A 17138-nucleotide genomic window follows, 5' to 3' on the forward strand; every position below is an offset into this window, starting at 1 on the left:
TGAGGACCCCAGCCTGGACGCAGTACTCCAGAGGGGGCCTCACAAGAGCCGAGTAGAGGGGAATGATCACCTCCCTCTTCCTGCTGGCCACCCCTTTTTTTAATGCAGCCCAGAACACAGTTGGCCTTCTGGGCTGCAAGCGCGCACTGCTGGCTCATGTCCAACTTCTCATCCACCAGGACTCCAAAGACCTTCTCAGCAGGATTGCTCTCAAGGAGTTCTTCCCTAAGTCTATATAAACTCTTGGGATTATCCCAACTCAAGTGCAGCACCCTGCACTTGGCCTTATTGAACCTCATTAGGATTTAATGGGCCCACTTCTCCAGCCTGTCCAGGTCTCTCTGGATGGCTCCCCTTCCTTCCAATGTATCGACTGCACCACCCAGCTTGGTGTTATCTGCAAACTGGCTGAGGGTGCACTCAATGACATTTTCTATGTAATTGATAAAGATGTGGAAGAGCACAAGTCGCAAGATCGACCCCTGGGGAACACCACTTGTGACCAGGCTCCACCTAGGCATGGAACTGTTTGTTCCATGGTTTGGCTGTGACCAGTCAACCAGTTCTTAATCCATCAAACAGTCAATCTTTCAAATCCACATCTTTCCAATTTAGAGAGAAGGATGTGGTGAGGGATCAGGGTTGTTAGAGTTAGGATACTATGGTTAGGCTGCGGTTGGACTTGATGATCCTTGAGGTCCTTTCCAACCTGAGTAATTCTATGATTTTATGATTCTATGTCAAAGGCTTTGCAGAAGTCCAGGTAGACGACATCTGTCGCCCTTCCCCAGTCCACCAAAGGCGTCACTCCATCATAGAAGGCTACCAGATTGGTCAGGCAAAATCTGCCCTTGGTGAAGTCATGCTGGCTGTCTTGAATCACTTCTTTGTCTCGTATGTGCCTTAACAAAGCTTCTAGCAGAATCTGCTCCATGATCTTCCCAGGCACAGAGGTGAGGCTCACCGGCCTGTAATTCCTCAGGTCATGCTTTTACGCTTTCTTGAAAGTGGGAGTAATGTTTCCCTTTTTCCAGCCACCAGGGATTTCACTCAACAGCCATGATTTTTCAGATATGATGGTAGCTCGGCAACCACATCAGCCACCTCTCTCAGAACCCTAGGATAGATATCATCTTGCCCCATGGACTTAAATACATTCAGTTTCATGAGGAGATCTCAGACATGTTCCACTTTTACAGTGGGATGGAATCCACTCATCTCACCCTAACCTGGAGCTTCAGGGTCCTGGCAGACACAGGGAGCCTGACCACCAGTGAAGACTGAGGCAAAGCACTTACTGAGCACCTCAGCTTTTTCTATGTCTGAGGAAGCCACTTCTCCGTCCTCATTTATCAGCGGGGGAACACTCTCCTTGATCTGTCTCCTCCTATGTATGTACCTGTAGAACCCCTTCTTGTTATTTTTCACATCCCTTGCCAAGTTCAGCTCCATCTGTGCCTTGGCTTTCTTGATCTTATCTCTATGCATGCAGACAATGTCCTTATATTTTTCCCAGGCTACACAACCCTGCTTCCACTTCCTGTACATTTCTCTTTCCCCTCAGTTTAAGCTGCAGGTCCTTGCCCAGCCATGCCAGTCACCTGTCTCCTCTGCTTGATTTCTTCTGCTGGGATTCTTCTACCCTTTAAAGCTGTTAGTTGTCTTAGTTCCCCTAGTTCCTGCTTGCAACAGAGAAATACCTTTTTTTCCAAAGCATTTGTAAGACCTGGCTTTTGTTTTCCTCAAAATATAAAAGCACGAGAGCCAACTGCCAGGTTTCATTGTATTCCTTCAAAGGTAGCAAGAGGTAGCATTACAGTTAACAAATGACCAGCTGTTCTGGGATGGACACACATCAGCCCAAATTCCTGGCTGTGAGAGAGAGCGTGGCATAGCTGTGGAACTCTGACCACACTGTGTGATTCGGAGACACCTTCCAGGCTGACTGGGGCTGAGTGAGATCAAAAGCTTATCTTCCCCATGGTAAAACTGTTCCCAGGTGCTAGCCAACAAAATGTGTAAGCAGAAATATAGAATTATGTTTTACAGGTGGTTTCAGCAGTGAATTACATCGGATTCTGCTGAAATACTTGATTTTTCTTTCAGTTATCCTACAGTCCTTAGGTAACCCTGTCTCTCGTTACAGAACAGATTCCTCTTGTACTCTTTTGCACACCTTTTTTCAGAAGTAGATGTTTTTCCTTATAAAGAAATCAGTAATCACATCTTTTGGATTAAAATAAAAAAAAAAATTCATATGAGTTCAGATGAACTTTGCTCTGTAACAGTAGCCAGATTTTGCCAGCTGAAGTGAGTATGTCTTACAGTTCGAAGTTCATACTCAGACATCACATCTAACTCAGGGAAAAAATAAGTTCAAGAAAGCTCCTCAAACATGGCTTATCAACTAGGAGAGCACTCAACTATCATTTGAAATTATAAGGTTTGTGCAAGTCTGCCTATCAATAAATTATAATACATCTGCCATTCAGGTCTTGTTACTGGGAGCTGAAGTGGAAGAGCATATATTGTAACCTCTGCAGTTTTGCTTTTGCCTGAGGCAAGTTCCCAGCTCCACTGAAAGCAATGGCAATTCTTGCGTGTGTTCAGTGACACAGGGTTTCTTCTCTTCTCTCTCTCTTTTTTTTTTTTTTTTTTGTATTATATTGGGCAACAGGCCCCACTGACCAACATCTGTCGCAGTCTCCCTAACATTTACAAATTCTGCATAGCAGGACAAAGCTCCAGTGTACGGAGAAAAGAATTCTGCCTAAGGTTGTTAACACTGCGACCAAAGGGATATAGTATGGTGCCTTTCAACTCCAGCAAAATATAGATATGAACATGTACCCTGCATCTCACCTGGCCTAAGGCATCCCACAGCTTCCTCTTTAATTTTGCTTATTTTCCCCCCATAATTGAAAGCTGGATGAATAATTAGCAAGGGCTGAGTGTACCAACAGCCCCTTGTGTCCTTGACAGCCTCACTTCGGGCTCTGCTTACGCTGCTGCTCATCCGCCCAAGGACTGTGTTTAAGCTCAGCTCTGACTATCCCCTGCTTCTTCTTGGAAGTAATATATTTTGTGAGAAGCCAGCAATCCATCCAGAATAAGTAACTGTTCAGGTTAGACTAAAAAAAAGAATTTTGCAGTAGTGAATTAATAAATAGAGTAAATTTTTGGACAAAGCTAAGTTAATATATTCAATTGAGGCTGAAGGGTAGGTTTGGTTATTTGTTTCCTTCCTCTTGAAACCATTGATCTTGGTTTTAAATCACTTGCTTTTTAATTTGTTTATGTTTTAACTGGAAATATTTTTATATCAGAATGAGAAGTGTTGTTTGAAAAATGTTCTGAAGAAACATTTATGGCCAGAATGTAAGGATCCTTGTCCCCAGATGCTTTATCTACTGTTTGGGAAGCAGCGTTGTGCAAAAATACAGGTAGTGCAAAGGTCTCTTAGATTTTCCCGTAGTCTCTATCTCCAGCAGGAGAGGTATGGGAACTTGATGGCTTCTGACCTTCACTCTGCAGCTTGATATCTTCTCTTTTCAATAAATTCTTTAAATGAGTGATAGATTCAGCCTACTTTCTTACAATTTCACATATATAGTATATAGAAAATCCGTGCAACGTAATAGATCCTCTAAGTGAATTTTGGCTTGTTCCTTGTAGTGCTGCTTGTCAGGACAGTACTTTGAAGCAACCTCATCTGCTGAATGTTAATAATTATTTTTTGATGGCTTCATAATTCTCTTGGCTGACCATTCTAAAAGTTCTCCACTAGCATCCAAATATTTGCTAAAGACACGCTGAGAATAAAAGGACATGAGATGTAAATATGACAAGTGATTCATACAAAATTAGAAATTAAATGCACTTACAGTTTTATTTTTTTGAGATTAGTAGATTTCTGTGTTTCACATGAGGCTACTTTAGTGGATCTTGTTCTTAAAATATACAGATAATATAAAACCAAACCAGTTATGAGAAATACATTTCTTACAAAGGATGCTAGCCAATAGAAACATTACAATTAACTAGAGCACATTTTTTAATCACAAGAAGCCCATACAGCATGCAACTGCCTTTTTTTTTTAATAATATGTATTCCTAATGCACTGTCAAATGAAAAAGTCCAAGATCCTGAAAATCATTTTGAATAACTAAATATAGCTACGTGTTTAAATGAAATGTCTCTACACCCTAAAGCAGCAAAAGAATAATTCACCAAAAATAAGAGCATTCATCTGAAGGTGAACATCAGACAGTGACCAGCAAATGCTGATGAGTTGTCCAAGACTTATAGCTTGGCCAGTAGCACAAAAATGAAAACTGATGGTTTCTTCAAGGCAGGTTCCTCAATATTGCAGTTCAGTCTGAGCTGTAGGTGAGTGGTTTCATTTACTACCATATTGATTACCCCAGGGACATAAAACTCTGTGTGTCTGTTAAAGAGTCACCCTTTGTAAGTCTTATTCTCAAGATGAAGTCATTCAAGTGATCCTGGGCTCGGCTCATACACTGTTCCAGGCTTTCTGAGTTTATTTGCAGCTGAACTTTTTCCATCTTTCTGTAGATACGATGAAACAAGTTGAAAGTTTTTTCTCTGGTTATGGCTTCCTATTTTTTGACACATTGCTTCCAACTTGGGATGTTCTATGGTTCTAAGATTCTATGATAATTCACTTTTGTTGCATTGATAGTCTTTGAGTGGTGTTCATAGAATTTGTGGCCTGTAGAAAGGAATGCATCAGTAGGTATGCCTACCTGGCAAAGTTTGCCTAACATCTCCCCTTACATCTTGGTACTAGCGATGGATTTTTCAATGCACAAGGGCCTGGGTTTTGCTGATGAGAGTTTATTAACTCCTTTGATTCAGTAACAGCAAAAGTAGTTTTTGGAGATAGAATAAAAGTGTAATCTGAGCTAAGGAGGCCTGGTGGAGTAACCCAAAGAACAATGGAAGGTGGAAAGATGGAAAGAAAACTTCTGTTTTCTTGTTTGTTTTTAAGTATTATTCCAAGTTCTGGTTGACTTTAACAAGATTGTTTTAATTTGTTAGGCTGCACAATCTCAGAGTTCTTAAAAAACAGAATAGATAAGAAGGGAATCATCTGGAGTCATATTCAATGTTTGAGCGTTCTCTACAGCAAAAGGGAAAGAATTTGGGGTATTTATTGTGGAGAAACTTAAAATTAAAGTATATTGGTCCTTAAAATGGTGATTGAATATCAAGAAGTTAGCACCTTTCAGCTTTGTTACTTGTGCAACGGTACAGAAATCTGCTCTGGATGCAAGTGCAGAAATGGGAATTTTGCCGTTGATTTTTTATATACGTAAAATTCAGTCCTGTCTCTTTAGCTTCTTTCCTACACTAGGTTGGCTATTGATCCAGACCAGGTGATGAGCCAAATGAAGTTTTAAAATATTTAAAATGTGTGAAAGAAAAGATAATAAGCATATACTATTTTTCCTAGGGAATGTCTAGATGTTACTATTAAAAGAGACTGACAAAATATGTAATCCAAACATTTGTGTCCCAACAGACAGTTCAAATTGATTCTAAATATGGAAAGTTTGTAGATCATCCAAAACCAAATGAAAATCTGAGAATCTGGATTCTGCTTTGCATTTTGGAAATGTTTTCCCAGTTTGGGACGCAGCCTGGTCTGGAAGAATGCTCAGCACGAGGAATCAGGAATGACTGGGGAACCTGCCAGTGACCAGCTGCATAGCCTTGGGCAGTCGTTCAGCTCTCATCTCGCTTCCGCCTCACACAAAGTGAAGCTCAGTGCATGCAGAGGGTGAGAAGCTGGAGAGCAGCGAGACAGGGTCCTTGCTGTCTTTCTTGAGCCTGTCTTCATGTGGGACAGCAATGCCATGGTTCTGCAGGCACTTGGCTCCCCCTTGCTTGGGGAAATAGCAAGAACTGCGCTTGGCGAGTTCAACATTTTAAAAACAAACAACCAAAAAGCCCCTTGCAACTGTCAGCAAACTTACCCTTAACAATTTAAGATTGCCTAATGCGTCAGATTGGTTTCCTTTTCCAGATGTAGGAAATAGGAGGTGACTTGTGAAGGAGAGCTTCTTGCTTGTGCTTTGGTGACTTCAAAGACTGAATCCAGTAGAAGATGAATCAGACTTGTGCTTCTGTGTCAATATCATTTCTGAAAACTCCACCTAAGAGATCTCTTTATAGACAGAACTGGAGTAAAACCAGAAGTGTAGCCCGGGCCAGGCTGTGTGCTGTCAGACAGGAGCTCCATCAGCATTAATAGAAGTAACTGCTCATGCGGAAGTTGTAAGATGGCAATGCTACATCCCAGAGGACAGTTTCTGTTATTTGTTATGTAGCTTCAACTCTACTAAGCTGAAACCCACATCCGGCAAAGCTTTTCCCAGATTACACTGGCTCTTATGCAGGGTAGATGCAGCACTTCACAACATTGCAGAGTCTGGGTCATTCTTGATGACTTAGGGCTGGATTTCAGCTGGTGTAAGCTTGCTATCCTTAGTAGCTTTGTTCTGGGAGTGGAGGAACAGCTTCAGATTTGTATGTGCCAAATGTATTTTCTCTGCTTTTATAGCCTTGGAAGAAAAAATGTCTTCCGTATTGCTCCTAGTCCTTAGCAAATCCTTTTTCTTTACTGAAAATCTGCATTGCTTTAAGTATCTGAATTTTAATCTGTTACGCCTCCTATTACCACCCTCCTCTTCCCCTAGCAACTTCCAACAGACAATAAAACAAAAAAATCTAGGCTGTCAGTTACTAATTTAGGTTCACTGAATGTAATGATAACCCTTAGCAAAGTTCCTCCAGCACTTGCACTCCACCTTGAAAAGACACACATCTCTCATGCCAGCCTTTGCTCTGGGACACTGGAAGTGCCATCAGGAAGCTGTGCCTGTATCTCTGCTCAGACACCATGTAAAACTTTGTTTCTGATATGCTGTGCTTCACTGCGATACCAGCCGTGCACTTCCCCTTCCACTGAAGCTTTATTTACCTTTCTATTCTCCATTCAAGCACTAACTGGGTTTCACCACTAAAAAGATAAAGAAGGTAAGGCACAGACAAAAGCCTGCCTTCTCTCTGATCTGCCTGAAAAAGCAAAAGGGTCAAAAGCAGATAATGAGTGTATTTCCAAATCTGAATACTTAATAATTACAATACTTACGGTTTGGGAATTTTGTGCATTTGTTTTTTTTTGTTTTTTAAACAAAGTTCTGCTCAGTGTTGTAACTGATTTAACTTCATGAGGAACTTATCTTTGCTTATACTCACTGGGGAAGCGGTAGTGAAACATGTTGCTCGAAATCCTAGGTATTATTCAATGTATTTTGATGGAACTGTGTCTTTTCTACAATTGGAGAGGCTGTGACTAAGTACTTTAGATGAAATCCTGATGCTGTAGATGACAAAAAAAAAAAAAAAAAAAAAACAACAAACAATTCTTGTTGTTTTGAATTAGATTAGGAATTTACTCCTAGAAGAATGAGAATTAGAATGGTATTCAGAGGAAATAATAATTTTTTGCTTGTTTGTCATTTTGTCATTTTTTTTTCCTAAGTGAGCTAATCTTAGAATGGATCTGATTATAAAAATCATCTGACTATTTGGTTGACATGATTGTTTGAATGGTGAGAGCAATGACTAAGATTGATGACCAAGGAAGCCTTTCTCTTTTCTGTTTGAAGACAAATTTGTGGGCTCTGCCTGTATTCTAACCCAGCCCAAAACCACTAAAGAAGTAGATTTGTTGGTGGATATGTTGTTGCTAAAAGGTTACACTGTAGATTGCCACGCCACTGTTCACAGGACGGGACAGATGTCATAATTACATGGAGAATTAAATATTAAGAGCACAACACAGAACAACATTCTGATTTCATTTGCTTTTGTACAGCTGAACAGAGGCACGTCACAGCAACATCGAGTGGCTGTTTTTCTCCATATTCAGATGACTTATATCTCTTACACTGTACTGTACATTTTTGCAGCAGTGTGCAGGAACCTGGAGTTCAACAGCCTAAGCTGATGTTCAACTCACGCTGCTCCATCTTACTCACATAGAGCTGACAGAAGCAACACCTTGTACTGGTCTGTCCGAAGGGTGCTGTTACTGAGGCTAACTTGCTTGCAGCAGTCTATTTTGTTGCAGCATGTCGCATACCAAACAAGGTAGCCTCACATGAATCGCTTTCTGGGGTTGAAGTGAGGCCCAGGCTAACTCTTGAGACATTCCCAAGGGCTGTTCTGGGGAGCACCAGTTGGCTTGGGCCAACACCATGTCAAGAATAGATCTGAACCCTTGGTGGCACAGGCCTTTATGCTCTGGAAGCCAGGAACATTCTTAAAACTGCTACACACTTACTATTGGTGAACCTCAAGCGTTACTTGGCACAAAATGTGCCCTGGTGAGTGTATTTTTTTAAATATTAGAAACAAAGGTTTTTAAAACTTCCCAACTGTGGTAATAACTGCAGATTTGATTGCAGTAGAGGTGAGCAAATGTAGCAGAAACGTCCAAATGTGGTGCTATGAGACTATGAGGAAAACAAAACCAGTGTGATCTCTCCTGGCAGCACAGAACGCGAGTGGCTGTTGAAGCTTTTGACACCTGAGTTGGTGATAGGAAGAACTAAATGTGCCACTGTCGTATCTGCACACTGTCTTTGCAGGAGGGGCTGTGTGGTCTTTGTCAGGAAAAATAAATGACAGGAAAAATAGAATGGAGAAGGAATGATATTTAATTCAGAAAGGTTTTACAGTGCAAATTATTTTCCCTCATAAGAGGTGAAACATTCAAATTTTCAATTTGTTATGGTGGTTTGAAATGGGAATTGCTTTTTATTGTCTTGAAAATTGTGTTAAACCAGGAAAACATGTAGCTCTAAGCAAAATACTACAACAAACCTTCCAAAAGGTTATCAGCAAACCAAAAGCGATTCTGCAGCCCACCAGAAGTTTTGAAAAAGACTTGGTGATGCAGAAAAAAGTTGACTTTTTTTGCAGGAGAAGTTTGCATGACTGTAGAAGTGATGAAAGATAGCCAAGTAAAGGCTCAAGGAGCTGCAACTGTAGTGAGGGAAGTGGGTGGACAGATCTCTGTATACAACAGTGCTAGAAGATGTGGAATTGCTAAAATAGTCCCTGCCTAATGTAATCACCTTGCAAAGAATGTTTGAGAGGCATTTTGTCAGTCAAGTATAAACAAAGGCTACATTTGAAATTGCAAACTTGTCCAAAGTCATTTTTCCTTCAAAGGTTGTTTCCCCTGCTTATGCTCATTCTTGTGCTTTAAAAAAGACAACTTTTTAAAGGGCGAGCTATTTTTAATTGTTTAAAAAACGAAGCACAAAACCTTTTACAAAGCAGTAAGTAAAACCAAATGTATCTTCCAATAACTTCACTTTTCTGGGATAGTGAGTACAATAGAAACTGCATCAAAGCAGCCATTACCCAAGAACTTTTAGGAAACATCAGCGCTACCTCTGAATGAGAGATCTCATGAGCATATAGAAAGAGCAGTACAAATATGTTTTTTTTTAACCATTAAAAAAGGCTTATCAGGATAATAAGATCAGCTCTTACAATGGTTTCCCATTCAAAACCATTCCAGATTGTGTTACAAACGATCCCTTAGCTGTCCCTGTGCTAGGATGGCCTTGGCTTCAAAGGCAGCACTGTGTTCAGGCTGCCACAAGATCATGACCTAGACTCAAAGACAAATTACTCACAATGCCCGCTTCCACTCACATCGAGAAAGAACTACAGAAAGGAAAGGGAGCAAACTGCTTGATAGCGTCTTTACTAGCTGTTGTTTAAGGCAGGAAAACAAAAATAACAAATCATCCAATTAAACTTATATTGGGAAATGAATTATGGAGGATACAAGTGGGCAGCATTGAGATCAGACTCTGCATAACATTGTATCCACGTTTATCTTATAGGATATCCTCCGCAGTCACAAATAACCAGCTCCTCTATCTCATGTCTGTGCACAGCAGGTAGAGCTGCATGTGTTCCGTCTGGTGGCTGGCTGAGCTGTGAGTTTCTTTTCTGCAGGTGGAGCGTTGATGTAGGCTTTGCTCCGTTGATCCTCTATAGTCCGATAAGCTGGCTTTGTCTTCAGGAGGGTCACACCAGGGAGGACTGGCAGAGTGCTCTCCTCTCCCCATCTCCCTCTGGGAGTTACAGATCGCCCACACCTCGGGTCTCCCAGGTCTCTTCTACACGTGGCTTAACTGGCTGCTGAAAGCTTTTGGAGGGAGCAGGGACTAGATTGCAGCTGTGCATAACTTGATTTATAGGAAACTGGAACGCAGCAAAATCAGTCATAGGCACTATTTGCAGACATTTGTAGAAATCTCAAAATGAAAAGTGTTAATTCTTAGGCGCTTCTATAGCTTTCCTTGGTTGCAACGTATATCACCGAAAAAAATTCACCGCGTTCCATTGTATTGCGGCAGGCGGCTCTGGGAAGGCACAGCCCGGACCTCAGCGCGTTGCCTTGCTGGGCAATCCGCCCCTATGCAAAATGAGGTGGGGAGCGGGGGGCGGGGAAGGGGGGGAACTGCGGGGATGCTGCTGCCCCCAAGGGGGAATCACTGCGCTGCCAGCTCGGGGCTGCGCGCTTGGCGGCAGCCTGGGCTCGGGCTCGGGCCCCGTTCTGCATATATAAACGAAAGAGAACTGCAGCCTGGCAGTCGCACGGCCACTTTCCATGCCTAGTTTCCCAGCAGCCTACCGCACGTTTTGCTACTTTATTAGCTGTTGTTTCTCATTTTTGGGAAAGGATCGGGAAACTCGTTTTAGCCGCAATGGTAAACTGTCGTGGCAGAAATGAGGAAACAGTTAAAAGGGAGGGGCCGCCGCTTTGTGCGGGTTACTTAATTGTCCTCATCAAAAGTATACGGAAAAAAAAATAGACCCCGGGCTTCCTGTGCTTTTCGTTCCCGAGCCGAGATTCCCGCGCCAGGCCAGGCCGGTGGCAGCCGCCTCTTCTCGATGCCCATAAAGCAGGGCCTGTAATCAAGGTGGAAACCGAGAACGCGATGCCCTCGGTTCTCTTCCTCGCCACCCGCTGCCGTCCTGCCCCGCGGCGCGTCCCGTCTTGGCAGGGATGGGCTCGGGTGGGGGCAGGCAGGAGGGCCGGCGGCGGGCGGCCTTTCGGCAACGTCCGCTCGCCTGTGGTCGACGCACGTGTGCTGGGGGTTCCCGGGCGGCGGGTCCGGGAGCGGAAGCGGGACCGGCGGGATGTGCGGCGAGCGCGCCTCGCCTCCGCCTCGCTGCGAGCCTGCGGCAGCGCTCGGTGCGGGCGAAGGGAGGCGGCCGGGGGGTGTCCTGCCGCCGGGGGCCCGGATGGGAGAGCGGGAAGGCCTGGGCATTTGGCACGGGCCGCTGGTCCGGTGTTTCTGCTCGGCCGTCCTTACGTGCATCGGGCAAGAGGGAGACGGGGCGGGCCGCCTCGCCGCCCGGCCTTTGCCCCACAGCTGGTGGCCGGACATGGACGGTGCTGGGAAGGTTCCGCTCCCGCCCGTGCCCAGTCCTGCGGCTGTGCCTGCGTACGGGGGGCTGCCTCCGGGCCCCGTTCCCCGCGGTACCTGTGCCCCGCCCTCCTCCGGCACCACGGGCCGCAGGCACCTTCGAGGCCTCTGCTGCCGTCCGTTCTCCCCGGGCCGGAGGGAGCAGAGCCACTCTGCCTCATCCCTGCATCCGAAGCACGACTGCCGCGGCGGGGGCTTCCCCACCCTCCCGGTGCCTGAGGCAGCTCCGCGTCCTCTCACGCCCATCGCATCTCTCTGGCGGGGCCGTGCGCAGCCCATGGCGGCATCGCTGCCCTTCGCACCGCTGCGGGCTCAGCGAGGCCTGGCACGGGGCCTTCTCGCGGCCAGAGTGGGAGGACCGGGCCGCTCTGAGCAAACCCTCGAGGTGGGCGCTCCACACCCTCCCTGAGTCGCAGGGAGGCATTCCCCTGCAAAGCCGCCGGAGCCACAATGCGTGGCCGCACTTCTGGGCAGCCCTTCCAGGGAGCACGTTAGAAAAAGAGCGGGGCTGGCAAACGCTTGGCCGAAGTTGGGCAAATCCCTTCCTGGTGGGCGAGGGGAGAGTGAACCGCCCGCCATCACCCGACAGAGCGCGGGGCTGGGTGGGCGCCCGTTCTGGGCACTGGCGGAGCCTGAGCGCCGAGCGCGGTGCGGGGCGAGAGGTGCGGGGCTGCTCCAAGGGACGAAGTCAATGCCCGCAGAAAGCTGGCGGCGCCACAGGTTGAGGTTGTTGCACAGAGGAACGGATCCAGTAATCGCTAGGGCTATAATACCCTTATTTGTGCTCCAGCATGTGACACAATCCTCAAAATGTAGTAGCTCCGAGTTACCACCTCTTTATTACTTTCACGAGCTAATAGGTGAGGTGACTGTTACCTTCTGTACTTGAAAGAGGCTCAGAGAAGCAGACAGGTAACTCCAAGCTGCTCACTTTTATGATGCGAGGGGTAGGGAAGGGAGAGCTCAACCAAAAAGCTAGAGAGCGACCGTGAAATCTGAGATAGTCAGTAGTGACCGGCTCGAATCTCGTGATTTTATTTTATTATTATTGTTTCTAACTGCGGTTGCAAATATGCCGGCGAATCGAGGACCTCGTCTAGCCGTGTGTGAGCTGCTTTGTTTTGTCCGAAGGGTGATTCGGTAACGGGCGCCTCCCGTTCCGTCACTCATTCGCAATGTCTCCTTAACGGTAGGGTTTTCAATGAAGTTTTTGTTGTCGCGCTTTAGGGGACGGAGCGCGGGACGGAGCCGCGGCGTTCGTTTCCCCCGCGCCGGGGAGGGCCGGGAGCGGAGCGCTCCTCTTGCAGCCGCCGCGGCGGTGCCGGGAGAGGTGCGGTATCTCTGGGCTGAGACGCACCGGACGCAGGGATGGATGCGAGACAAAGTGTCTCGTGTACAAACCTCTCCGAATATTTACAGGTAATTGTGAACGTCAAATCCCCGCCGCGCTGACGGAGCGCTGAGGTGTCGGGGCGACGGGCACCGTGCGGGGGCCCGGGCCGGAGGTGCCCGCGGCCGCTCGGAGGCTGACCGGGGAAGGTCTCCGCGCCTCCCGCGGGGCCGCGAGGCTGAGCGTGGCGGCCGTGGGGCAGCGAGCGGAGCTCCGTCCCCGCCGCGAACGCGTCGCTTCTGGGCTCGTTTCGCTGCGTGGTTTCCAGCGACGGTCCTTTCCGAACCCGAAATTCGTCACGGTCCCCACGCGAGCTCCGGGAGGGGAAAGGGGCCCGCGCGGAGTCTCTGCCCCGTTCCCCTCCTTGACAGTGCCGGCCGGTTCGGGGGACGGCAGGGAGCAGCCCGTCGCACGCGGGCACGGCGCCCGTCGGGTACTGGAGCCGAAGCGAGGCCGTCTGCGCGGGGCCCGCGGGTAGGAGCGGGGCTGCGGGCGGTGCAGTGCGATGCCGTGCCGGGCAGCCGGGACCCGCGGCCTCCGGGAGCCACGCGCGGTCCCGCAGCCGGTGCCCTTTCGCAGAACGAGTGCCAGCCCTGGCTCCGAGAGCTCCACGCAAATGTCTGCGCGCGAGGGAAGGCGATATCCTGAGGTCGCGGGAAAAGACCGCGGGCTGCTTGCAGGCGGCGAAGCGGCGGGGTTTGGCCTTTTCCTCCCCCGGGACCCCATATGCGAGTCTTCTGCAGAGCGCTGTTGCTGTCAGCACGGGGCTTGCGAAACCTCAAGTGCTTGAGCGCTGCCCGCCGGGCCGTTGTGGGGCTTTGGACACGGACGAGAATCGGGATGGGGACAGACAGAACCCCGCTTCGCGGCGTGACCCGAGAGGCACCGAACTGTCTCACATTGCCGCACCTGTGCGGTATTAGCTCTCTCGTGGGACATTTGCTGCTCTTGTGTATTAGGGTGCGTTTCCTCGATGTGTTCGTCGATATTCCCAGCCTTTACACTTCAATAAAACCTCTGTTGTTTGTCTTCACTCGAAATCCCGCGCCGTGGCTGCCCCCTTTCCCTGGGCAGCCCCGCAGCCCTCCGCTATTTGCACAGAGAACCATAAAGCCGCAGCCCCAGCCCTTCAGCCCGGGCCCTGGCAGCGGCAGGCTCTGGGGGCGGCGGCACCGCACGGCTCCCGCAGCACCTCTTTGTGCCTCGCGGTGCGGGCAGGGAGCTGCGGGTTCCGAGCGCTCCGTGCCGTTTGTTTTACGCGAGCGGGCTGGGTGAGAGGAGCGGACTTGTTAGCACGGGTAGAAGTCGGGAGTGAGAACGCAGAACGCGGTGAGGGACGCGGCGGGACTCGGGAGAGCTCCCTAGGCGACGGTGCCCGACGGGGCAGTTCCGGTCCCTCGAGCCGGAGCCGGCCGGGCAGAAGGGCTCACACGTCGCTAATTGACCCAAATCGTCGCAATTACAGCGACGCGTGCCGCGGGCACAGGCTCTCAGTGCGGCGTACTGGAAAGCGGCCGCCGTCGCTCGCCCGCAACTCGGCGGCAGGCGGGGGTCGGTAGCGTTCGGGGCCGGGGCGGCTCCGGTTCGTTCGTTCGTTCGTTCCCGGGGCTGGGCAAGGCGCCGCACTCGCAACGGAGGCAGCGGAGCCCTCTCTTCGTTTCTGGCCGGGAGCGCTCGTTCCGAGAACAGCCGCAGGGCTCGGGTCCGCGCCGCCCGCTCCCGACGGTTTAAAATACAGAAAGAGATTTATTTTGGAAAATCCGTACAAAGCTGCAGAGCCACGCACGCCGGCGAGGGTGAGGGGGTTGCCGAGCGGGCATACGGCGGAGAGGCCCGAGTACGGCCACGTGCATGAGGGGCGAGCCGCGATCGGGCGCGGACAGAGGCTGGAGCCGGGAGGGGCGGCGGCGGGGCCGCGCCGTGCCCCCGTTGTGCGGCTGCCGGGAGAATTCCTTGACGCGGGAATTCCTTGACGAAGGGTACGCGGCCCCTTCGCCGCGTTACCAGCGTTAGCGTCTCCGAGGGGAAGGATGAAAACGAGGGTACGGTCTGCAGAGACGTTACCCTTCCAAAATCACCGAGTTGCAGCTCGGGCGCCTTAAAGCCGCTTTTGGTTCGGTTTTTCTTTTCTGACGGGCACGGCGCGAACCCGCAGTGCGAAAAGAGCGGCGTCGGGAGCCGCGTGGCCGAGCCTCGAGGCTCGCGGGCTGCCGCTCCGCTCGGAAAGAAGAGGCGGGAAGCGGCGATGCGGAGGCCAGCGGCGAGGGCCGAAGCCGGGGCTGACCCCGCGGGGTGCCGAGGGACCCGTCCCGAATCCAAGCGAGCCTTCTCCTCGGCTCCGCGGCCCGGCCCGGCGGTGGCGGAACCGCGGCGCGGCCCTGGTAGCGAGGCTCGGCGCGGGGCTGCCGCCGAGGAGCCGAGCGAGAGCTCGGGGCCCGCACACCGCCTAGCCGGGATAACTTCGACGGCGGCGAGGCGGAGCGGCGCGACGCCACCGGGCCCTAGGCAGCGGGGCCCGGCTCAGCCCGGGGGGGGTGCGGCCGCTCCCGCAGCAGGTGCTGCTCGTCCTGCCCGGCCGCGACGAGGGGCCTCGGGCGGGAGGCAGCCAAGGGCGAGCGGCGCTGCGCCGGCGCCCGCGCGATGGCGCTGTGCGAAGGGGAAGGGGATGGCGCCGGGCCGAGCAGAGCGCGGACGGCGGGACGACCCGGCCAGGCCCCGGCCCCGAGAAACGGCGCGGGGCTCGAGTCCCGGCTGCCGAAAGGGGAGCCGGGATCCCACGGGGGCCACGGCCGCCCGGCCCCGCCCAGACTACCCGGGGTCGTCCCGCCGCCTCCCGCCGGCCGCCGCGGCCCGGGACCTCCGCGCTTCGAGGTAGCGCCCCGCGGGCCGGCGCTCCGAGCCCAGGCGCGCGGCGGCCGCGATGGTGCTGCGCAGAGCCGCCCTCAGGTCTGCGGCGTCCCCGAACGCCGCGGTCTACGGGAGACGCGGGGAGGACGGGGAGACTCCGGGAGGCGAGAAAAGCGCTCGCGGACGAGGGTTCGGCGGTCCCGCTGCGGGCGGCGCGGGCGGCCGTCGGGAGGAGCCCCGCGGGGCGAGCGTGGACCCGGCCCGGCCCGGCCCGGCGGCAGCACTGCCGGCCGCTTCTGGAGCGGTGGCTAATAGAAACCAAACCTTGCCGAGGTGGTGGTTCTGTTCGTTTGCTTTGTGCAGATTTTTTTTTTTTTTTGGTCCGGAAACTTCGAAACGGGGAGCGCGGGGCTCGGGGAGCTCACACCGCTCACGGCGCGGTGCGGGAGGACAGAAAGCTCCCGTGCTTCAATTCGCATTAAAAGAGAAAAAGAGGTCACGGTTAGTAATCAAAAATCCATTTCTTCCTATAGTAGCGAGATGTCATGGTTTTATGTAACATCATGAAGTGCACCAATAACCAAAAATCATAAAACCATGACACGAGATCAGGGACGGATGGGAAGAGGTGGCGGGAAATAATCGCCCCCCCCCCCCCCCCTTTTTTTTTTTTTTTTTGCTTTTAGTTTTCGGGTTTTTTGTTTTGTTTTGTTTTTGCGGGGAAAATAATGGCAACGTGAAAGTCATATGCAGGAGGAAAAAAAAAACATTTGTAATTTAAACAGAAAGAAAAAAAATTATTGGGAAAAACTTATTATTGGGGAAAACTTATCAAAGAAAGCAAACACCTCGTATTCTAAAATCTTTCTGAATTAACGTTAACGAAGCCGGGACACAGCGCTCGGTTCGGGTCCTCGCCGGTTCAATAACAAAACCTTCGCTTCCGCGTCCGCGTTTTCAGACGCTTACGGCTGCCGGCCGCAAAGTTAAAGGAGCATTTCGCAGGGCCGCCCGGCGTGTAACAGCACGGACACACCGCGGACGTGCCGGCACTGCGGGGCCCTGCGAGCGCGTGGCAAAGCGGGCAAAAACCAAAGGCCGTGTAAAGGTGCCGAGGGTTCGTTGCAAATAAAGCGATTGCCACATATATATTTAAGTGTATTTAATCGTATGCATTATTCAAACGCCCTTCTGACTAGTTTAATAATTTAGAATCGATAGTTTTCCTAAAAACTTTATGAAATATTTACACGCTATAAAACATTAATGGATTGACGAGGCGGCGTGCTCTGATCGGAGCTGTGCTGAAGTCCCGGGATCCGCACGGCTCTGCTGCTGGGAGAGATCC

At 50.2% G+C, this 17138-nt stretch overlaps 1 protein-coding gene across 3 annotated transcripts in view; it reads left to right on the forward strand.

Annotated features, from left to right (window-relative positions):
* Positions 1-17138, forward strand: part of SATB2 (SATB homeobox 2) — a 211723-nt gene that overhangs the window by 70015 nt on the left and 124570 nt on the right. Inside the window, exon 1 of one of the 3 annotated variants that reach the window (XM_031601176.2) lies at positions 12651-12972. The exons of the other annotated variants lie outside the window; for them this stretch is intronic. Coding sequence (XP_031457036.2) covers positions 12922-12972 — 51 coding nt within the window. The 5' untranslated portion in view covers positions 12651-12921. Of the gene's footprint in view, positions 1-12650; positions 12973-17138 lie in introns of those variants that run through there. 3 annotated transcript variants of the gene reach the window in all.

Source organism: Phasianus colchicus, chromosome 7 (assembly GCF_987193195.1).
Source record: "Phasianus colchicus chromosome 7, bPhaCol1.hap1.1, whole genome shotgun sequence".
Lineage (NCBI taxonomy): Eukaryota > Metazoa > Chordata > Aves > Galliformes > Phasianidae > Phasianus > Phasianus colchicus.